We start from the raw sequence: 23,843 nt of genomic DNA on the forward strand, positions 1-23,843 counted from the left end.
AAGAAGGTGGCAAAATATTCTGGAGGTTGTTGAAGAAGCTTAAGAATGGAGGAAAGAGTGCTATAAAAGGAATTAGAGATGATAAAGGTGACATGAAAACGGGAGAAAAAGATATCCTTGAAGTATGGAGTAATTACTTTGAAAAACTGCTAAATGAAACAAGCAGTGATGACAGCACAGTGGTAAAAAACACTGACCAGGCATGCAGTCAGGAATACATATCCATACTTGAAGTAGAAAAAGCCATCAAAGGTTTGAAATGTGGAAAGGCAGCAGAAGTAGATGATATTCGACCAGAAATGCTGAAGTATGGTGGTATAAGAGTCTTACAGTGGCTGCACTGCATAGTTCAGAAAGCCTGGACAGAGGGACGAATTCCTGATGATTGGAGTAGAGCTCTCATAGTACCCATATATAAAAATGGAAATAAATCTGCATGTGAGAATTACAGAGGTATTTCCCTACTGAGTGTTCCTGGCAAGATCTATGCAAGTATACTTGAGAAACAGTTGAGAAGAATTGTGGAAGAAAAGCTTGGTGAAGAACAAGCTGGATTCAGGCCAAATAGAGGCTGTCAAGATCAGATCTTCACTTTACAACAAATAGTCGAGAAAGCATGGGAATATAACAAAGATCTGTATTTAAGTTTTGTCGATCTGGAAAAGGCATATGACAAGGTGCCAAGAGAGAAGCTATTCAATACGCTGCAGTTATATGGTGTCAATGGGACATTATATCAAGCAATATTTAGTCTTTATTTGAGTTGTAAGTCAGCAGTTAGAATTGAAGGAAGTACAGGAAGATGGTTTAATGTTAAATCTGGTGTGAGACAAGGATGTACATTATCCCCTCTGTTATTCATTATCTATATGGATCGCATTATGAAGGAAAGTGGTATTAAACATGATATCGAAATTGGAGATGTTAATGTCAGCTCTTTGCTTTATGCGGATGATGTTATACTTCTAAATAAATCCGCTACAAGTCTGCAAGATTCTCTGACTAAATTGAATAGCTCTTGTAATAGATATGGTATGAAGGTCAGCAATAAAAAGACAAAGACAATGAAAATAGGCAGAATCATTGAAAATGTCAACTGTGTTGTGAATGGAGAACCTGTGGAACAAGTAAAACATTTCAGCTATTTAGGTACGATTTTTACTGAAGATGGTAAATTAAATATAGAAATAGACAACAGAATCAGCAAAGCTGGTATGGTGGGAAGTCAATTGAATAAATTCATATGGAATAAGAGAGAAATTAGTCACAACACTAAATTAGCTGTATACAAGACAGTGTTCAAACCAGTTTTAACTTATGGATCTGAGAGCTGGGTCAGAAGTAAAACACTTGACCAAAGACTAGAGAATTCAGATATGAGAGTCCTGAGAAAGATTATAGGCGTGAACAGATGGCATCAATGGCAGTATCATATTAAAAACGAGGATATTAGGAAAGAACTTGACATTGTCAGCATCCAGGAATGCGTTAGCAGAGCTAATCTCAGGTGGTATGGTCACTTAAACAGAATGGGCGAGGAAAGATTAGCAAAACAAGTGTGCTCTGCCAGGTTGGCAGGAAAACGACCGAGAGGAAGACCAAGATATAGGTGGATTGATACGGTACAAAGTGCTTTAGACGATAGAAATATAATAGCTGATAATATTGGAGTGTTGACAAGTAACAGACTGATTTGGAGGAAAATTGTAGATAGGAAATTAATAATGATGTAATTTTTTTCATGTAGTACTATCATATCCTGTACACCCCTTGAGGGTACATGGCAGGAATTTGATGATGATGATGATGAGATCTGCTGTTTATGAATTGCTCTAGCTCAAAATTTCCTTACCACACTTTTTCATTTGCTGCCTTAAGTGATCTACTTCTTATAATAATCACTCTAATCTCTTGTACAGGTTGATTTTTTTTTTTACTGTCTAATTACCCAACCAATGAGGACATCTTCCTTAAAGACTTAATAATCTGTATTAGAGAAAAAAAAATCTGTATTGTTCTCCCAATGCTTAGGATCTTTTATTAATTAGCACTCTCTCAGGTGAATCAGAAAGAATGTGCATAATCTCAGAGGTCTTTCTGGATAAAAGAAACTTCATATGAACATTAGTCAAACACTGAATGGATATAAGGTTATGGCTGTTTGTTTTAAAAAGGACTACAGAGTTTTAATGCAACAGGACTGAGCCTTGGAAAAAACTAAGCTTCTCTTCTCAAGTTGTATATTTCATCCAAACAATATTTGGCCAGCAATGGAATCTTTTTTCTTTTTTTTTTTGAGAAGGTATTATTATTGTTATTAACAAAAGATCTACAGGTGGTCAGGGACTAATTAAGGGAGGCTACATGCACTAGCAGTCATACCTGTTCTTGAATTCATTCACACTGCTTGCACACACATCCCTAATGGCAATCATTTCAATAATGCACCACTCTATGAGAGAAAAATATAGATCTCGTCCCCTTCCTCGTCCTTTCCCCACCCTCCATAAAATAAAAATTCCATCAACTGAAATCCTGAATGACCCTTTCAGAAGTTTGTAAGTCTCGATCATATCATCCCACCTTCTTATAATCCTGATATCATTTTTAATACTCTCCTTTTACTCTCTCTCCACTGTGTCAGAATCACAATGGAAACCAGACCTGTGCACAATAGCCCATGTGAGATCTTATCAAGGCCTTGTAAAGAGGCAAAATGACCTTCTTGTATACCAGCAATTCTAAAAATTCTTAAACAATACTAAGCTGTTCAACTGATAATGATCAAACTGATTAATGATTCTCACTTACTATTTCTCTCCACTGCCTAGCATAAAAATACATGTACAGGTAACCCTCGTATAACGCGGTTTCGATATAACACATTCTACAAATTATAGTAATCCTTGTTCAACGAGGTAGTTATACAACACGATTCCGATAAAAAAACAGTCTATAAATTGTAGAAACCCTTTATCTTTTCACATGTTTTTCACCATGCGACTTCAAAATCAAATTTTATCTTCGTTAAATTTGCGTCCGCCCATATCGCACATGTAGTTATAAGTAGCGAATTTATGTTAGGGGAAATACCCTTTAGTAAATGTATGTCAATTGTTTACCGTATAAAGTGTTTATTGCTGAAAATTGTCTTCGCTTTCCTGGCAGAAAGCAGATTAAAATCATAAGTGTGTTAATCTCAAGCTGAGCACTTTATTTTCTGGTGAGTTATATGTAATGCTTTTTTTTTATGTAAAAAAAAAATATTTTTATAGTAATGGTCACAAACTGCAACAAAAGCAAAAAACCAACATTGAAAAGAAAATTTATTTCTCTTGAAGAAAAAAATTTAATCTTGGATCGGTTGAAAAGTGGAGAAAAACCAAGGGCTGTTGCAAAGGACTTTGAATTTAAAGGAATCAACAATTCAAACAAACAAATCAAAAAATCAGCTAACGCCTTTTTTATTCCCAGGGAGTACGTTTCAGCCCTATCAAACTTTTAGAGACTAAGTGGGCATTTCAATCTTCACTGGTACTCAATCAGAGATAGCTGGCCCAAGGCTATCACTAATTAAGCGGCACACAGCGAAGCGAGACGGCTTAACAAGTGCCACCACCTCTTGGTCCCTAACCCTAACACAATATATTTAATGTCTAAAATAATGTGGGTTCTATGGTCGATTTTCTTGAGTTTACAGGACGAAAAACCAGAGTTTCCGGGAGGAAAAAATCCGCTTGCCCGTGCCAGAGATTGATTAACTCGGGAACTGGTTGAAAAACAAGGCTTAAAAAAATTTCTTCTAGTCGCCGACTAGATTTGAAACAAAGCCTTCCTTCATGCAGTCAAGCACTGTGGTATGCAAACGCCACATCCACTGAGCTACACAGGTTCTTCGAACAAACAAAACGAACATAAAATCCGAGAAAATGTTTATTGCTGGGCCAATAGTAAGTGCAAAGCACGTTGCTCATGTACACGATATTCTAATGGGAAAAATGGAGAAATCTCTAATGATATGGATAGAAGATTGCACTTGAAAGAAAATTCCTTTGGATGGAAATCTTATTAAACAAAAAAGCTCTCACAGTTTATAAACATTTATGATGCAGACCAGGTGTTCAATGCAGATGAATCCGGGTTATATTGGAAAAAAATGCAAAAATGCACCTATATCTTGAAAAATGAAAAATCAGCTCCTGGATTCAAAGTTTCTAAAGATAGAATTACTCGACTGTTTTGTAGTAATGCATCAGGTGTTTATTAACCAGTGTTTATTAACCGATCCTCAAATCCTTGTGCTATGAAAGATTAAAATATGCACTTTATTTAAATTAAGGGGATATTAAATCCCACACTGTTTTAAAACCGAATAAGAAACTCAGAGATTGGAATCAGAGAGTTTCATGCCGAATATAGTAAACTATAAAAACTATATCTTATTCGGTTTTAAAACAATGTGGGATTTAATATCCCCTTAATTTAAATAGTGTTTGTATTGCCGAAATGAAGCCTGTTGGCTCTTTATATTTAAGCATATGCACTTTATTTTATTTTGCCTAAAACATTTTATGCATTATGTGTGCAATGAAGTTTATGTACAATTTGTAATTTTTATAATTTTATACTATGTATTTGTTTCATAATTTATATATTTTATACTAATTAATATAACTAATATATATATTTTCATAAAATACATGAATTAAATAAAAATATATTTTTGTTGGATGTCATTGTTGTTTATATAATTAAAAAAAATAAAATAAAATAAACATGATTTCGGAACATAACCTACTTTTTCTATGTGATCTGAGTCTTGCATAACACGATTTATATAACATGGCACTTCTATGGAACCTAACATCCGCGTTATACGAGGGTTACCTGTATTAGATTTCTACTGTCTCTTATAGAGATTTAAATGGACTTGTGCATCTGTACCTGGATTTATAATTGCACCAAGTACCTCAAAACCCATGAAAACTCAATCAATATCAATTTTCAGACTCACCACAATAATTACTTATTTTCTTTATTCATCTTTATATTTGTCTAAAGGAACAAGCTTCTCTCCATGTAACACTGCCAAGAAACTGCATCAGTAGGCTGTAAATATTTTAATAACCTTCTCATGTTTATATAATCCTTGGTATTACAATATTTTTAAAGATTTGTGATTGGATTTACAAATAAACAAACAATAACTGGGTTAACTAACTAGGAGGACTGATGATGTATAAACCATAACACAACAAACTATGGTATGCTATATAACATTAAAGTTATCTGCTTCTCTTTCAAAATCATCTTTTGCAATGAATTAAATAAAATTGCTTACAATTTAATATAAATAAAAAAAGGCATGAATTTTAGAATATTACCTTTGCAGGTCTAAATTCAATAAACGTATGCACATAGCTGTCAAAACAAAACAGGTCAATTGTTAACAGAGATCGAGTATCTGCTATGTACTTGTTAACCTCTTCAATATTCCTTAACCTCCGACCACATGGTGTCCTATAAACAACTGGTCTCTTTCCTCCAGTGCGATATTTGACAATATGTCTAATAAACAATATCATAAGCAATTAAAGAAAAATGAGGAATACAGAAGGATATTGATTAATGAAAATTATTCAGATTTAGTTACTAATTAGAGGATAATAATTCATGAGAATTTTCAAAATTCCGAAATAAAACTGAGGAAACATAGGAATAAACAGAATAACAAATAAAGTTGTCAGTATTTCATGTTACATGAAAATATCTATAACTAATTAGCAACATATTTTCTAGTTACACTAGTGCTTTTTCAAATTTATGACATATTCCCAACTTTTCACAATTTCATGATTTATAATATAAAGTAAATCAATATCTGTGTGCATATAAATATATTCTCAAATGGATGTAACAAGTTATACAACTTACTGCAATTATCTTCATTACTATTTTTCTGATCAATTTTCTTCTGACAAAAAATAATGAACTAGACTATCAGTTTTTAGATTAATAATTTTAATATTCTAACTTTTTTTAGCAAGCCTGCTAAGTCATTTATTTAAGTTTCATGTGTCAATTGATACTCAAAAACTAGTTAAAATTTGATCAGATACTCTTCTAGTTTCAATTAAAAACAAAAAGTTAAATAGTCCTACAAATATGGAAATCTTTATTCATGAATATTCCTTAACCTTTGACCACATGGCCATCAGAGATTAAGCAAATTCATGTACGAAGGTGGTCTGAAAACTTTTCGGCCTCAACCATAGATGGCAACACTATCGGCAAGATTTTTTTTTTTCTAAGTAGGTACATCTGTCATGAGCATCCAGGTGAAATTGCAAGTCATTCAATCAAGTAGTCTGTTTTATACAGCTGTCTGAAGCAAAAGTGTTGTCTGTATCCCTTGAAATGGATGAAATAGAGTATCATGCGGTTATAAAATTCTTTGTAAAAGAAGGTTTACGCCAAAAGAAATTCATTCAAAGTTCATAAAAGTTTATGGGCACTCTTCGCCTTTGTTTTCAACAATTAAGAAATGGGCTGATGAGTTTAATTGTGGCTGTACCAGCCTTGAAGATGATCCAAATTCCAAAAATTGTAACATCAGAAATCACTGATCATTGGATCATTGGTACTGGATGACTGGCGAGACAAAGTGTGTGAAATTGCTGAGACTATAGGCATTTCAAAAGAATGTGTAGGATATATTTTGCATGAAGAATTGCAAATGAAAAAGCTTTGCACAAGATGGGTGCCGTACTTGCTCATAGCAGATCAAAAATGCACTCTCATGAAAATCTCTGAACAGTGCTTAGAGCGTTTTAACAAGAATAAAACTGATTTTGTCGATTTATTACTATGGATGAGACTTGGATTCACCATTACACACTAGAATCCAAACAGCAGTCAAAACAGTGGACAGGAGCCGGTTGTTCAGTGTCAAAGAAGGCAAAGTCAGTTCCATCAGCAGGAAAGGTCATGGAATCTGTGTTTTGGGATGCTAAAGGCATTTTGTTTATTAATTATCTTGAAAAGGATAAAACAATAACCAGGGAATATTATTCCAATCTTTTAACCACACTAGATGAAAAAATTCGTGAGAAAAGACCCGGTTTACAGAAGAAAAAATCATCTTTCATCAGGACAATGCACCTGCCCACAAAGGTGTTTTGGCAATGGGAAAATTAAGGGATCTGCACTATGAATTATTGGAACATCTACCATATTCCCCAGATTTGGTTCCCTCTGACTTCTATCTCTTCCCAAAATTAAAACTCTTCCTTGCTGGTCAGCATTTTTCTTCAAATCAAGAGGTGATTGCAGCTGTAGAGGGGTATTTTGCAGATCTTACTGAGAACCACTACAGGGTCGGGATAATGGTGTCGGAGCATCGCTGAATAAATGTATTAGTCTTAAGGGAGATTATGTTGAAAAATAAAAATAATTTTGAAATTATAAATTCATTTTTTTCATTGTTAGGTCGAGAACTTTTCCGACCACTCTCGTAGTATATGAAGAGAAGATGTAAGAACATGTGCATGGAAGGTAAGATAGACATTTATTTGCATATCTGTCTACCCGCTCATTAATGAACTGGTCACCAAATTTTGTGGGTCAATTTAAGGCCATAACCATTTGGATTTTCTTTCCCAAGCTCTTGTTATTTGTAACTTCAACACTTCTATCATCTTTCAACTTATATTCTGTTTAGATGATCCTACTACCTAGATTAATTGTACTTAATATCTGGGATATTAATAATAGCATTAAAAATATACTCATTCAAATGTACATATTTTAAACAAGATATGTACACTACAATAAAATGAACTGTATTTATTATTAATCACAAAAGTAATGTTTTACATTTCAAAAACATGAGTGTGAGTTGAAGAACAATAACAGAAATGTGAATATTATGTGGCTAGTGCTGTATATACCATGTTAAGTCAAACCAGATTTATGAGACTTGATCAAAATAAAACTAGCTGCAAGAATATGAAAACTGTAATGACTGCCTTTCTATTCCAAAAGTATGGGAAATTGTTATCCTCAACTGTAGTAAGTACTTATTTTATTTAACACACACACACACGAAAATTATTTTATCCTAGCTACTATATGGAAGGAGATTTAGAAGGATTCCATTGCAACACAAACATCTTTCTGTTCTGTAATATTCAAATTTCTATTGTTCTTCAACTCACACTGACAATGTTTTACAATACATAAAACAAAAATATTTATGATTAATAAATAATATTTATTTTAATATGGCATAATGTTTTGTTTACAAACAAAAATCACAGAGATTTCTTTAAACAAGAAGATTTTTTAATGTAATACTTCCACGAATGCCATTTTAGTGACACCACATATGCCAATATGATATTTTAATAATAAACAATGAAAAACTTGATCTACAGTTAATACTTTCCTAATTATTTAAGAAATGTATACAATTATTTCTAAAAATTTACACAGCTAACAAATATATATATATATATATATATATATATAAAAACAGAATTTATCAAAACTCTGAAATATATTTCATCATCCCCTGTGTGGTGATCAGGATTAAAGAACAGTCCCAATGTAGCCCATGCATGTCATAAGAGGCAACTAAAATGGGTATCCAGTATCTGTGGTTATAGCTGGGCCACCCTGCCTGCAGGAGACAAAAATTTGGAGGCCTGATCCTCTAGGTTGGGGGTTTGGCAATGGGCTAACAACCCATTCCTGTAAAAAATCTCTTGTTAAGAAAGCTAAACAATTGAAAGTCAGACTGACTTCAAGGAAATGACACATGAAAAGGTTAATGAATTTTGGAACATGGAATGTTAGAACAATGTTACAGGTAGGGAAACTGCAAAGAATAGCAGAAAAGTTAAAGAAATATCAATTGGATGTTACAATGTTACAGGAGATCAGATGAAGAGGAAAAGGAAGAATAAACAAAAAATATTATATTATAAAGGTTGGTCGATTGGTAGAGCCTCTGCTACTAATGGCTGAGTTAAGTAAGTTTGAGCGCAGTTAGTAGTTGGAAGGGGACCAATCGTTCGATGCTGTTGGCACACTCTCCCTCGATGAGTCTTTAGACTCCCTGGAGGTGTCAAATAATAATAATAGTGGTGCTGAAAAACAAAGAAATTATGGAGTAGGATTTATTATTAGAAAGAAGATAATAAAATCAATTTTAGGATTCACAGCAATAAATGAAAGAATTTGCAAGTTACAAATTAAAGGAAAATTTCATAATATCACTTTTTACTGAAAATGCTGACGAGATTGTGATAGATCAATTTTAAGAGGATTTACAAGAAATGTGAAAATCATGTCCTGATTTCGATGAATAAAATAAAAATGATGCCATGATAATATTAGGAGATTTTAATGCAAAAATAGGGAAAGAGGACGCATTTCATGAAGTAATCAGAAAGTACAGTTTATATGAAGAAACCAGTGAAAACAGAAATAGACTTAACAATTAGCAATATCAAATAAACTTAGAATAATGAGCACATGTTTTCAACATAAGATACATTTGGGGACCTGGATTATTCCAACAACCAAAGAATGTATTGGTTGTTGGAATAATCCAAAAGCGAAAAGATAGGCAAATTCAGTTAATGATGTACGAGCATATAGAGGAAAAAATTGTGACTCTTATTATATGTTAGTTAAAATTAAATTTATATACAGAATATCAAATGTAGACCAAAAGAAAACTGAAAAGATAAAGAAATGGAACACTGAAGCATTCCAAAATAGAAAAATAATTGATATAAATATCAGAAGAAAAGAAAATATAATATTAAAACGAAAGAAAAAGTAAAAATAATGGAAAAAAATGGGACTTAATCCAACAAACAATCATCAATGCAGCTGAAGAAGAAATAGGATGGTATAGGAAAAATAGAAATGAATGATAGAAATGTTTGATGAAGAATGTAAGGAAATAATTGAATTGAAAAACAAAGCAAGTAAAAAATGTTTACAAAGGAACACAAGAAAAAATAGAGAAGAATATGAAGAGAAAAGAAAGGAGGCAAATAAAATTTGTAAAAAGAAAAGAAAAGCAATGATGGAGAAGAAAGTGGAACAAATAGTGCAGTATAATGAGAAAAAGAGAAACTAGAAAATTTTATAAAGAATTAAACAGTTAATACATAATTTTTATACACAAATGATAGGATGTAATGATAAAGAAGAAAAATTATTAACTGAGGAAGACTTAGTTAAAGATAGATGGAAGGAATATTTTAGGAAATTATTTATGACAGCAGAAGGAAATAAGGAATATGAAGATCAAAATAATTGTAGAAATATAGTAAAAAGAATTCAAAAACCAACTTATAAAGAAATAATGGAAATAATAAAACAAATTAAAAGTTTTAAAGCACAAGAGTAAATGGGATAACAGGAGAACTTATAAAGAATGCAGGTGAAATTTTATGGAAAGAAATTTATTATCTCATATTAGATATATGGAAAGAAGAAAAAATGCCAAATAATTGGAAAATTGGAATAATCCAACCAATATATAAAAAATGAGATAAGATAAATTGTCAGAAATTGCATTATAATTACGCTAAAGAAGTTGGATTACAAATTAAGAAGACAATAAATAAAAATATTATAAGATATAATATTGGTGAATACAGTTTTGAAGTTGTAGATAGTTTTAAATATTTAGGTTCATTAATAACAACAAACAATAATACATCTGATGAAATTAATAGTAGAATCAGGGCTGGAAATAAGTATTATTATATTTATAAAAAGTTAATGAGTAATAAGATTCTTAATCACAATTCTTCTCTTTCCTCCCTTTTTGGACAAATTCCTCCCTTTCTCAACTGACATCAAGAACAAGAGACCGAGATGATTGGAGGAGGCTAATAAAGAATATCACCTATCAGCCATGAGTGAACCAATGGTTCATTTAGGACTACGGGAGAGAAGAATCATAATTCTAAATTAAAACTTTATAAGACAATTATAAGACCTGTAACAACATATGGATGTGAAATGTGGCCCTTAACACAAAAGATATAGATATTTGAAAGGAAAATATTAAGTAAAATATATGGCACCAATAAAAGAAGAAAATGGAATATGGAGAATTGGAACAAATAATGAACTTGAACAACTAATTAATGGTGAAGATATAGTAAAATATATAAAGACACAAAGAATAGCACGTGGGGCATATAGAAAGAATCGAAAAAGAAAGAAAGATAGAGGAGTTAAAAAAAATATTTGAATGGAAACCATTAGGACAAAGGAAGAAAAGGAGACCAAGAAAAAGATGGATTGATGATATACAAAAAATCTTACAACTTTGAAAGTTAAGAATTGGAAAAATCACCAAAGTGTTTTTAATTTTTTTTTCATCTAGAAGAAGGGAATCAAAAGAACATATTGCATGAGTTCTTTGGACAAGAATTTTTGATTGCCCAGAAAAGAAAAGAATGGCTAAAAATTGTTTTGTAAGCTAAAACTCAGAGAGTTGTAAAGCCAGAAGAAGAACATATTTCATCATAAGTAACATGAACATCATCCAGGAGAAAAAAGAAGACTGGTTACCGTATTTAAAATGTGAATCATAAGATATGAGTCATATAGCATGAGTTTTTGTCAGTTACAGCAGAGTTGACAGGAATGCACTATTAGAGCTCAAAGAAACCAATGGAATAGTTTCTGCAACTAAAATTAAATAACCTAATCAATATTGTTAAATATATATATTATAAACAATTAATAATAATTATTTTCCAAAACTTTGAAAGTGGCATACAAATAAGAGTGGTTAAGGTTCAGACAATTTCGTAATGTTTCTCAAGTTTCAAGAAAAAAAGACTACATTCCAACTAAATACTAAATTCCAACAGATTCAAATTTGAATCTGTTAGAATGTGAAGAATCTTGGTCTGGTTCTAAAGAACTCTGTCTAGTGTCAAAATAGTATGGGAAACAAGGCTAGATATGTCATATACTAAACTGCAATATAATCCTGATGTTCTTGGATTCTAATCTCAGCAGAGCAGTCAATCTGTCCCAAATAACAAAGATGACATAAACAGGAGACTTGATGACACCTGGCAAGGAGAGAAGGTAATCTGTCTTTGGCAGATGGTTGTAAAGAAGGCAGCTTCTGAACTGGTTTGAGGTAGGTGTACAAATTATACTTGTAAAGAATCCTTGCTCTCAGACAGGAGTTCCTTTAAGGTAGGATATAAAAATTCTTTTCATATCAGATAGTAATCTGTCTGGCGGATGAAAAGTATCACATTTTTTATTTTTATTTTTATTTTTTTTAACCAGCAGCCTCATTATAACCATTAATCACCAAAGTGCTTTTCGTTTTTTTTTTTTTTTTTTTTCATCTAGAAGAAGGGAATCAAAAGAGCATATTGCATGAGTTCTTTGGACAAGACTTTTTGATAAATATCTCTGTGATGAGCAAAGGTTGTAGAATGAATGCATGCATCTGCCAGTAAATGCTGGTTTTCTATAAATGGAAAATTCAATACTACCTGTAGGGTTTATGGATTATTAAGGTATTCAACAAGAAGACTGTTGTTGGATATACATTCAATAATGAACTTGATATGGGAGGACAAGGAGTTTATTTTATCCAGAAATTGTAGTAATTTCTGGAACCATACATCAACAAAATGAAGCCAAATATGAAGTTGAAGGAAAAGAGTGTGGAAGAGTTGATTTTCTGATGTTTTATAAAATAATCAGCCAAAGCAAATAAGATAGGACTGTCCATTGCTGTTCCTTTGATTTGTATGAAGACTTTATTCCACCATGTATCTAGCCTATATTGATAGTGAATTTAAACAAATTTACAATGTATTCAGGGAAAAAAAGGAAAATTCAAAAAAAAAATGAAGTCTCTTGTAGTGCTTTGTTGGTGAATAGAGAAACCAAATGAAAAGAAACCACAGTTTATATAAATTTAGTTTAATGCTTTATCCAAGTGTAGGCAAACAAAGTTTACGTCTGAAAATATCTCCAGGACTGAGGCAAGGTGGTACATTTGTCGGCAACTCGTAATAAAGGTGGACCAAGTTCTGATCTCTCCTTGTTTTAGTATCTCCCATAATGTAAAGCACATCTCCTTGCAGAGATGTGCTTTGCATTATGGGAGCAATGGAGAGGTCATATTTACCTATATGAGTTGCCACAGGTGTACCACCTTATTATTAAATTACTCTGGATTTAGAGAAAGATGTTGGCAGTTTATTTTATACTAAGTTTATACTAAGACAAGGAGAGATGAGAACTTGGTCCACCTTTACTATGAGTTGCCAACAAATGTACCACCTTGCCTCAGTCCTGGAGATATTTTCAGGCACAAACTTTGTTTGCCTACACTTGGATAAAGGATTAAACTAAATTTATTATAGTCTAACCAAGTGCAAAATAAACTTCCGAAACCACAGTTTATTATTATTATTATTGTACAGCACTTCCATGGAGTCCTAAGCCATATCATGGTAAACCCAAACTATCAACACAATATCTATTGTATCTCTCCTTGAAACCATTAATAGACAAACCACTCACAACTGACTCAGGCTGCCCATTTATCATTCGACACTCTTCAAGTGAAAAATCTAGTCCTCACACACCTTTTACCCTCTAATCTATCCTTATATGGCACATCTCAGAGACCACTCATCATCTTCGTCACTTACCTCTGGTTCCTCTACCACTTTCTCATCCCCAAAAAAACCCAGGTGACCAAACCTGAGTACAGTAATCAATGTGTGGATGTATCAAGGCCTTATAAAGAAGAATAACAACTTACTTGTCTCTACTTCCTTGTCTCAATAGCCAAGTAATCCTATGAGCTACCTTGATGACTTTAGCAATATGTATTCTAAACTTCTTCTCTCTGTCTACTACCACCCTAAATCTCCAGTTTTATCTGTTTCCTGGAACACATTTATGCCAGAATGTATACTTTACATTTCTTCAAAATTGACACCCATCTTTTGCCCATACTGACAGCCTATTTAAATCATCGTACAAGCTTATCACATTGCCTTGATTAATGATTACTCTGCCCAATTTGTATCATCAGCAAATAACCTTCAAATTTCTTCTTATTTCATTTATTTTATGTACAAATTAAACAGTCATGGTCCTATCGCAGAACCTTGCAGCACACCACTAGGCACCTGCATTCGTCTGGATTCTGTTTATCCATATACTACTATTTGGTATCTATCCATCAGCCCCCTCATATCCATATAATCTATCACATCTATATCCATTTGCTCTAATTTGCGTAACAGAGTTTCATGCAGAATTCTGTTAAATGCTTTTGTAAAATCCAGCAGAATCATCGTGTAGCCATTTCCTTTATCCAACTCAGCTGTTACTCTATTATAAAAAAATAGTCAGTAAATTACTATGGCATGACTGACCCTTCACAAAGCCATGTTGACCCTCATCATCTTCTTCTTGAGTATTCTGCAATTGAGCAGGTTCTCCTCTTAGTAGCAAAAACTTTCCTTCCGCTTTCTGAGCCTTCTCTTTCAATGTTGTGTACCTGTCTCCATTCAGCATGCCACCTAGAATTGTTTTGCTTACTCTTCTTCTGGGTATTTTTCCATCTAGTTTTCCTTTGATGGTATCTCTGATGATTCCATTCCTTCTCAGAATATGTCTGATCCAGTTTTCCTTTCTTCTTTTTATCCTCCTTAACAGACTTTTTTCTTCTTCTACTCTTTTTAAGACTTCTTCATTAGTTATTTCATCTGTCCATTTGATTTTTTCCATCCTTCTCCAAATCCACATCTCAAAGCTTTCCAAAATCTTAATTTCTTCTTTCTTCAAAGTTCAAGTTTCAGCTGCATAGGGGGCAACACTCCACACATAACATTTTATTAGTCTTTTCTTTAGGTTTCTGTCCATTTTACTTCTGAATAAATTCCATTTTCTATTAAAGGCATCTCTTCCCATTGTTATTCTTGCTTTTATGTCACTTTTACATCTTCCATCACTGCTAATCACACTTCCTAGATATTTAAATGTCTTTACTTGATTCAATTTTTCCCATTTATTCTGATATCCATATTTGTCTATTTCCTTGCTATTTTCATTACCTTTGTTTTTCTTATGTTAATTTTCATTCCATAATTGATACAGGATTCCAGTAATTTGTTCAACAGATGTTATAGTCCTGTTTCAGTATTTGATAATAATGTCTTGTCATCTGCATATCTTATTGCAAATATCAGTCTATCCCCAATCTTTATTCCTTCTTCCAAATTCTCCAGTGCTCCTTTTGACATTGCTTCGGAATACATGTTAACCAAAACTGGTGACAGAGAACAGCCTTGTCTTACTTCTTGTCCAATGATACCTGATTCTGATGAACCATATATGTTTCTCACCATGGCAGTTTGTCCCATATATAGTGAAATAATCAGCCTTCCGTCTTTCCAATCTATATCAATCTTTTCCATTACTTCCACCATCTTATCTCATTTTACAAAGTCAAAAGCTTTTTCAAAATCTATATAACAGATATAAACTTCTTTATTCACTTCCAGACTTCTTTCACTTTTCACTTACTATTCTTAACAGTCCAATTGCATTACTTGTTTCCCTACCCTTCCTGAAACCAAACTGATCTTCTCCAAGAAATGTCCACCTTGGATGCAATTCTTCATGTTAAGATTCTCATAAGTATTTTTGATATATGGGAAATGAGCCTTATTGTTCTAAAATCTTTGCAGTTCACAGTATTACTTTTCTTTGGTATAGGTATAAATATTAAGGTAATAAAATCTTTTGGTAATTCTCTTTGGTTATTTCTTCAGTTCCTTTCTTCTGAAGTTGTTTCAGGAATTCTACAGGTATTTCATCTATTCCTCTGCCTTTCCACATTTTAGTTCTTTAATGGCCATTTCTACTTCTGTCTTCAAAATCTCTGGACCTAGATCATCTTCATTTACCTTCTTTATATCTTCTAATGGCAACTCATTTGGTTGATTTTCCTTGTCATATAGATCTTCAAAGTTTTCCTTCCATCTCATACAGCATCATATTTTTATCTACCCATTCTTGAATTCTCTTTTTGATCAGCTTTTTCCAGTACTAAAAATAACTTAGCTTGTAGAAAGCAATGTAGATCGAAAACAAAGGTGCCAGGGTATGAACCTAGAGTATTTCATATGTAAAATTAACAATCTACCACTGAGCTACACCTCCAACTACAAAGACACAGATCTTTAATTTCTTTAAGTCAATGCTGCAGCTAGTCAGATTTCAAAGAAGTGAAAAAGATCTATGGCAAGGTGGTAAGTGGGAGAGCCAATACGATCCACTACTGGGCATAGCTGAAAGCCAACTTTATGGCCCCTGGGGAAATCACAGAGATGTGGCAGACAAGCACGACAAATTTATAACTTCTCAACAGCAGTAGTAGCATACTAATATTCTACATGGTGTAATAATTTATTTTATTTATTGATCTGTCTCTTTGTTCAATCCTCGCTAATAACACTGTAAGTTGAACTATCTCTCAGTAAGATATAAATATCTGATGCCTTTTTTTTCCCCATACCTACCATAATATCCAAGTAAGGTGCTTGTTGAAGAGAAAGAGCAAAATCCAGATCCTCAGAAAGAACATTTAGTTCATCACACTATTTAGAGATCTATTGGTTAAATTTATAATCCAGTGGTCACAGAGTCAAGTAGCAGCTAAATATTCTAAAGATTTCTTCATTCTAATACTTCAAGCATGCAGATCATTCTATCATTTAAATTTATGATTTAAATGTGCTTGTTTGGACCAAAATAGCAAAATTCTAGAGTTAATTCAAAATGGTCTAAGAGTGTCTTTCAAAGAATTTTCAAGCTGTTTTCTCCCTAATGATATCCATGTTACAATGGATGAAATACAGTGGAAATTTTTAATAAATGACATGATTTTTCTACATGCATTAGTTGTATAAATGTTTAGAAATATGGCTAGCAGATGCGTTCTTTTAAAACACTTTGTGTGCAATTAATTAAACAAATCAGGAAAGATAAGTAGATTGAAAGAGCACTATTCCCATAAAGGAGATATATACATAGGACCATCAAAGACTTATTTAAGCTTGGGCAATGAAGTAATGCTTCACAAGTTTCCATAAGAAAGCTACTCTTATGTCTTATTCTAGAGGTCTCTATTCTTTGTAGAGATGGCAAGTTCAGCAAGCTCAGACATTCATAATAAGACAAGTCATAAGAGCAAGGAATCTGGTAAACACCTGAGAAAACAAGTGGAGGAAGCTTCTGCTTTGGAAATGAAGATTTTTCTGACAGAACAAAATGCCACAAAAATGTTAAGAGAATCTAAATTTTTGCAATATTTTCAGATTTCCCTTTCATACAAGGCACTGGAATGTGAATCATATCCTCTTGAGCAAAAGAGACAGGAATTCTATAGCTGTTAAACTTTGTTGGCGAAGACTCCATTGAAACCATTAACTATTTGGCAAGAAAGTTGACAATGTGATGCATTTTTTACTGCAGAAATTCATATGTAGTAGATAAAGAATGAACACAACATATTAAGGTCTTAATAGTTACAATTTTTTGACTAGACAGATGGTGTGATTCTGCATGAATACAGCAGCCTCCATGTCTTCTTTTTGTGGAATACTGAGAATTGTAGGTGATCATCAGGGCTATTTGGTTGTTTTCTTCTTCTTCTTTTAACTGAACTGAATTCTGAGATGAACTGCATCAGAAGAAGAATCATTCCAAATTGCAAAAACGTATAAAAAACGACATATTTATACCAATGCATAGGTCATGGAGAAATATTATATTCTTTTTTTTTTTAAATAATGAGGAGAATGTTGACTAAATAGCCAACTGTTACCTTACTGGAGCTATTATAGTGGCACTTTTTAGAATATTTCTGTTATTTATTTAATTTGTGTTCTATTCCAGTACTGAAGATGCCTGTGAAACATAGGCAAAAATATCACAATTAATCAAGTTTTTCTATATGAGGTTTCCATCATTAATAGTATGCCAACTCATGATTTTCCAATTTTAAAATGAACATAATATTTGTCGTATTGCTTCGTCTGTATGATGAGATATTAATGATTCAATAGTAAACTATTAATATAGTTTAAATGGGGAGAAAAAAAAGATAAGTTACTGTTATGACAGGAAAAAACTGTAATGAATACATGCTGACATTATAGCAGAGCCTTTTAAGGAAATGGCTACAGCATGAATATCCTGTAGAAAGTTAGCATATAAACTGGAACAGATGGAAAACTAGTAGCCAAGCTATGGGAATGGCTTACAAACAGACACCAAAAACTTGTGTGTGGCTGGAGAGATTCAAGGAGATTAAGAATGATCAGTAGAATATCAATTGGCTTTGTCCTATAACCAATACCACTTAATTTAGGTGCACTAATGATTGGTGAAGCACAATATATAGCCTCTCTCAGTCAAATGCGTCAACCCTACATCTCATGGCATGGCTCATTTCTGCCAAAGTGACTCTCGTGTATTGAATGATTATTCCAATACAAACAGATACCAGAGGAAATGCCAACTACACCTCCAAATCAAAAAATAAGAATAATCTAAGAAAATGTGTTGAATGATTTGCAATTCTAATTGATTGTATAGAAAATAATTACCATTACCAAATATGAATTAGCATCTAAAGCTATGTACTTTGTACATTATATAACCATGCAAACACATTAAAATATTTAAGTATAAAGAGCTAATAAACTTCCCCCACCTTTGCAACGAGTCGTCCGGTATTGCACTACGTACTAGGATCACTTGCATTTGCTAACGCTAGTGTCGCCGATACTTTATAGTTTACTATATTCGGCAAGAAACTCTCTGATTCCAATCTTTGAGTTTCTTATTCGGTTTTAAAACTATGTGGGATTTAATATCCCCTTAATTTAAGTAACATTAAAATATAATATAAATTATAAGAAAATTGTTATTTGAAGATATTCATAAAATTAGAACAATTTTTAACGTGGTTCAAAATATTAGAATAATGCGAAAATAAATAAACAACAAAATAAATGAAAAACAAAAATTACAGTCAAAGGGAAACAACATGATAATTAACTCTGTTGCGTCTCCCTTAGTTTTTATGACTGTCTGTAAACGGTTGGATATATTATTTACTAGTGGTCACAGTCTTTTTTTTAAATCAAAACATGCTTATATGGTCTGCAGACTAGAAAAAAGTTCATTTTTGTCTCTTGGGCCAACTTCTTAAAAAGGTTTCTTCATAATTCCCCACAAATTCTCAATGGGCTTAACTCTGGTGAGTTTGCTGGCCAAGGAATTATATTGATTTGCCTTTCTCTGAGCCATCTAGTAGTGGTCTTGGAAGTATGACAAGAAGCTGGATCTTGCTGAAACACCAGCACATAAACTTCCGATCTCATAACATAAAATGCTCAAGAATTTCTTGGTACACTTTGAAATTCTCTTTTGCACACAATGCACAGTCCACCTGGACCCCCTCTGCAGTCACACAAGCCCATACTATGACAGAAGTTGAAAATTTCATTGAATGTTTCATGCATTCTTTATCAAATGTTTCTTGCTTAAGACACCAAACACATCACTTGATGACCATGGGATACACAAAACATACTTTCATTGCTAAAAAGTACCTTTTCCCAGTCCTCTTGACTGCACAACAGTCTTTTCTTACACTATCACATCCTAGCTGCCTTTTACTTGGAAATCGTAAAGAAACCCAATTCATGAAGTCATCTCAGTGTCGTAGATTTAGACACATTCACACCTAGTTCTTTCCATCTCCTGTGAAAATATCTTACACTTCAGAAGTGGTTTTTCTTCATGATATTCTTCAACTCCTCTCGTCTCTTGATGTAGTTATTGCCTTTCAATCGCTATTGCAGCAAAATTTTGTAAACTCCGTAATTAGAATACTGTCTCAATACTCTACTCATGCATGCTTGAGAATATTTCGATTTCTTAGCTATAAACTGTTGAGTTTAGCCTTCTTTGTGCAGATACACTATACAAAAGCATCTGATATGTCACTCATTCAGTCCATGTTTAGCAAATGATTAACTGAAATCCACACATAAACGATTCCTCACACACGAGTCAGTCCCATAGCTACTGAAATATATGCTATTTATATGATCTCCTCAAAACCAATTGAAAAAATTGGTTTAGAGGAGAGCATATAAATATTTATACTATTCTAATATTTTGAACCACATTTAAAATTATTCTAATTTTGTAAATGTTTTAATTTATATTACATTTTTGTGTTTACATGGTTATATAATCTACAGAGTATGCAGATTTAGATTATACTAATTCATATTTGGTAATAATTATTTTCTATGCAATAAATTAGAATTGCAAATCATTCAACACATTTTCTTTGATTATTCTAATGTTCTGATTTGGAAATGTAGAAGCTAACAGCTGGTAGCGATAGGTGATGACCATCACCTGGTGAAGCAATACCACTTTGCTTACTTGAGGTTTGAAATGGCTGATGCCACATTTGATTTCTTGAGCAAAGGTACTGGCTATTCTCTGCTGGAACCTGAAGTAGCCAATGCCACATTTGGTCTAAAGAGTAGGGTTCTAGTTTTTCTCCCCTCCCTCTTTTCAATATGCAATGAGTGATACCTTTCAATGGTATGTTAAATATACTGCAGAGATTCAGAACTTCCTCCATTTGAGGGCAGAGCATTCACAGGCTGGTCATCAGAAAGAGTTTAGGAGGCTTTTCAATCCACTGGCATTTTCTTTTAATGTGGTTCCCCCTCACGAAAGATAGTAAGCTACCTTTCATGAGTGGGATTGATACCATGAGTGAGCTAATGCTTTTTTTTTCTTTTTTTTTATTCATTTTTATAATTTTTTTTATTTTTTACATAGTCTAGAAACCCTGCTCTAGAGATAAAACATAGAACTTTTTCAGCTACCTGAAGCCTCCAATAAGCAGGGAGGTGGTCTCACACTGGATGATGAAGTTCACTGCCCACCTAAAGACAAACACCCATGCCCACAGTGGGATGTGAACCTGCAACCTGTTGGTTGAAGAGCAGATAAGCTAACCACTTGGGCAAACAGGCTGGCAGAATTAACTGAAAGTCCTAAGTCCTTCTGCAACTTACACACACACACATGCTGCAATATCATGATATAAGAAAGCTGAGTAGTGTGATATGTGGAGATACCTCTAAAGCCATGTTATCGCAAAAATACTGCATGCTTAATAATAAAATATCTGGGGGGGATTTATCTCTTCTCATCACTACTCATTAACATGTAAAGCATAACAATAATAGGAAAACTAAACAAATATGTAGTGTTACTGCAGTTAGAAACACATCTCTACAAAAAAAAAATAATAATAAATAAAAAATCCTAGCAAAAAATTTGGAAAACTCTTTCGAGTTTTCCAAATTTCGTATCCACTTCAACAATAACCACATAAACACAAACTTAAATAATATGCACCATCCGCAGATATCCAGAAATAAACCATGTTTTTGCCTGATCCCCCAATTTGCAGCTATAATAACTACAATGCATATCAACTGTCCAAACCATACTCTATATGTGCTTGCAAAAGGCTGGATGATGTATAGCATTCATTGCAAATGACAGATTCAACTACTGCCCAAAAACATGTATTAACAATAATAAACAATTAAACTTGATGATTTAGCCTCAGTGTTGAGGTCACTTTCAGGTGTGTGTATGTGTGTGTATATATATATGTTTAGAAGACTGATTTACTCGGTTGAAGTACATGTTTTTTAGGATTAAATGACTGGGAAACTGAGAGAAGAAATAAAACAAATTTTAATGGCACGACTAGTTTTGTCTTTACTTCTTCAGGTGCAAAATAAAAGAAACAACCAATAAGAACCATAAAGGAAATAACTAAACAGAATAAAAAAGGTTAACGTATGCATTTCAACATTAATGCTTTAACATTTGTGAATTTAAAAACATTCTCTCTCTGACTTCATTGTTGGGCATACGTGTGCGCTCCCAATCTCGTATATGCCAATATCGGATAGCAGCACAGTGACAGTCAGATAGGTTATAACTTAGGTTATTATTGAAATGTATACGATTGAGAATGATTTCTTTAGATTCTACTATCTTTCTCTCTAATTCATCGTAACAACGGAAAATATTAGTAAACTTGTCCCATAGTACTGGATGGGTATGGTTCTCTTAATTAGAATTTGCAGAAAACAGAACATGGCTAGACAGAGCACTGGCTCACGTTCTCCAGTATTTTATGTCTCTCCGATGTTCTTCGATGCATAGCTCAATGGATTTCTCTGTCTGGCCAAAGTATGGATTATCACAAACGCACCAAATATGGTTGACCAAGATACTTGCGATTGTTATGTCTGGGTTTAGGTCTGCTCAGTAAGGAGCAGAATTTGTGTAAAGGTGTGAATAAAGTCTGTATGTTGTTCTTTCGAAGAACCTTGACCATTTTGGGAGAGATGGAGCTGATGTAAGGTAGAGAGAAAAACATTACCTTTAACACTTGTTGTATCCTCATTATGGCGAGGGAATGGATTAAACAGGAATTTGTTAATAGTTTTTGGGGAATAGCCATTCAGTTGAAAGGTAGTCCAGAGGAAATTAAGTTCTTTGTTTAGCTCTTCTTCGTCATAAAGAAGAGAACGAACCTGATGTCCAAGTGTCGAAATGATTCCAAACTTTTGTGGGGGATAATGATGAGACAGAGTGGAGATATCTGTTCATGTGGGCAGGTTTTCTGTAAATCGAAATCTTCAATTTCTCTACTGAACAGGTCAATTTAACATCCAAAAAAGGAAGAGAACCATTAACTTCTAACTCAGCTGTAAATTTGATGTTTGGAAGTTGATTATTCAGATGGTCTAAGAAATTCTGAAGAGATTCATGGCCGTAGCCCCAAACTAAAAAAAAATGTCATCTATGTATCAATTTCATTTTCTAGGTTTTAAAGGGAAGGAGAAGATAGCTTTCTCTTCAAAAAATTCAAGGTAGATGTTAGCAAGTACTGGTGACAATGGGTTTCCCACAGTTAGACCAAAATTTTGTTTGTAGATAGTACTTCCATATTTGAAATATCCTGAATGAACACAGTGAGTTAATAAGGCCATGATCTTTTTAGATAATTTATTTTTTAATAACAAGAGAACTTCTTCTGTAGGAACATTTGTAAATAAGACTATGTCAAAACTGGCCGTGATTTCCTTTTCCTTAGTGATATCTTTAAGGGTAGAGACAAAATCCACAAAGTTTTTAATAAAAGATGATGACTTACCAGAGAAACATTTTTAGAGATTTGGCAAGAAATTTGAAAAGTTATAGGTTGGAGAATCAATCCCTTTGACAATTGGTCGTAGAGGAATGTTTTCTTTATGGATTTTAGGTAATCCATATAACCGAGGGATTAATGGATGGAGAGAATGAAGAGATAAACGTATGTTCCTGGGGAATTCTGTTGTTGTTCTCAAAAGGTCGTGTGTACGATTATGAAGTTCGCTTGTAAGATCTCTTTTGAGGATCGAGTAAGTGTCAGTTTGTAACAAATCTAGCATCTTGTTGTGGTAATCCTCAGAGTTGAGAAAAACCGTAGCATTGCCTTTGTCCGCAGGTAGAATAATGATGTCTTTGTCATCTTGTAGTTTTTTAATAGCCTGCCAGTCTAATGAAGATATGTTGTCAATAGGAGGTTTGACATTGTTAATAATGAAAATGGATTCCATATGGAGTAGGTTTGCTTCTTG

At 33.2% G+C, this 23,843-nt stretch overlaps 1 protein-coding gene across 1 annotated transcript in view; it reads right to left on the reverse strand.

The window, feature by feature from the left end:
- The window catches only part of egg (SET domain bifurcated histone lysine methyltransferase eggless), a 625,200-nt gene that overhangs the window by 247,436 nt on the left and 353,921 nt on the right, over nucleotides 1-23,843 (reverse strand). The window contains exon 16 of the mRNA XM_090414562.1: nucleotides 5,385-5,568. Within this exon, the coding sequence (XP_090270688.1) occupies nucleotides 5,385-5,568 (184 nt within the window). The remainder of the gene's footprint in view (nucleotides 1-5,384; nucleotides 5,569-23,843) is intronic.

The sequence above is a fragment of the Typopeltis vanoorti genome, chromosome 25, assembly GCF_054136105.1.
Source record: "Typopeltis vanoorti isolate ZY-2024b chromosome 25, IOZ_Tvanoo_1.0, whole genome shotgun sequence".
Lineage (NCBI taxonomy): Eukaryota > Metazoa > Arthropoda > Arachnida > Uropygi > Thelyphonidae > Typopeltis > Typopeltis vanoorti.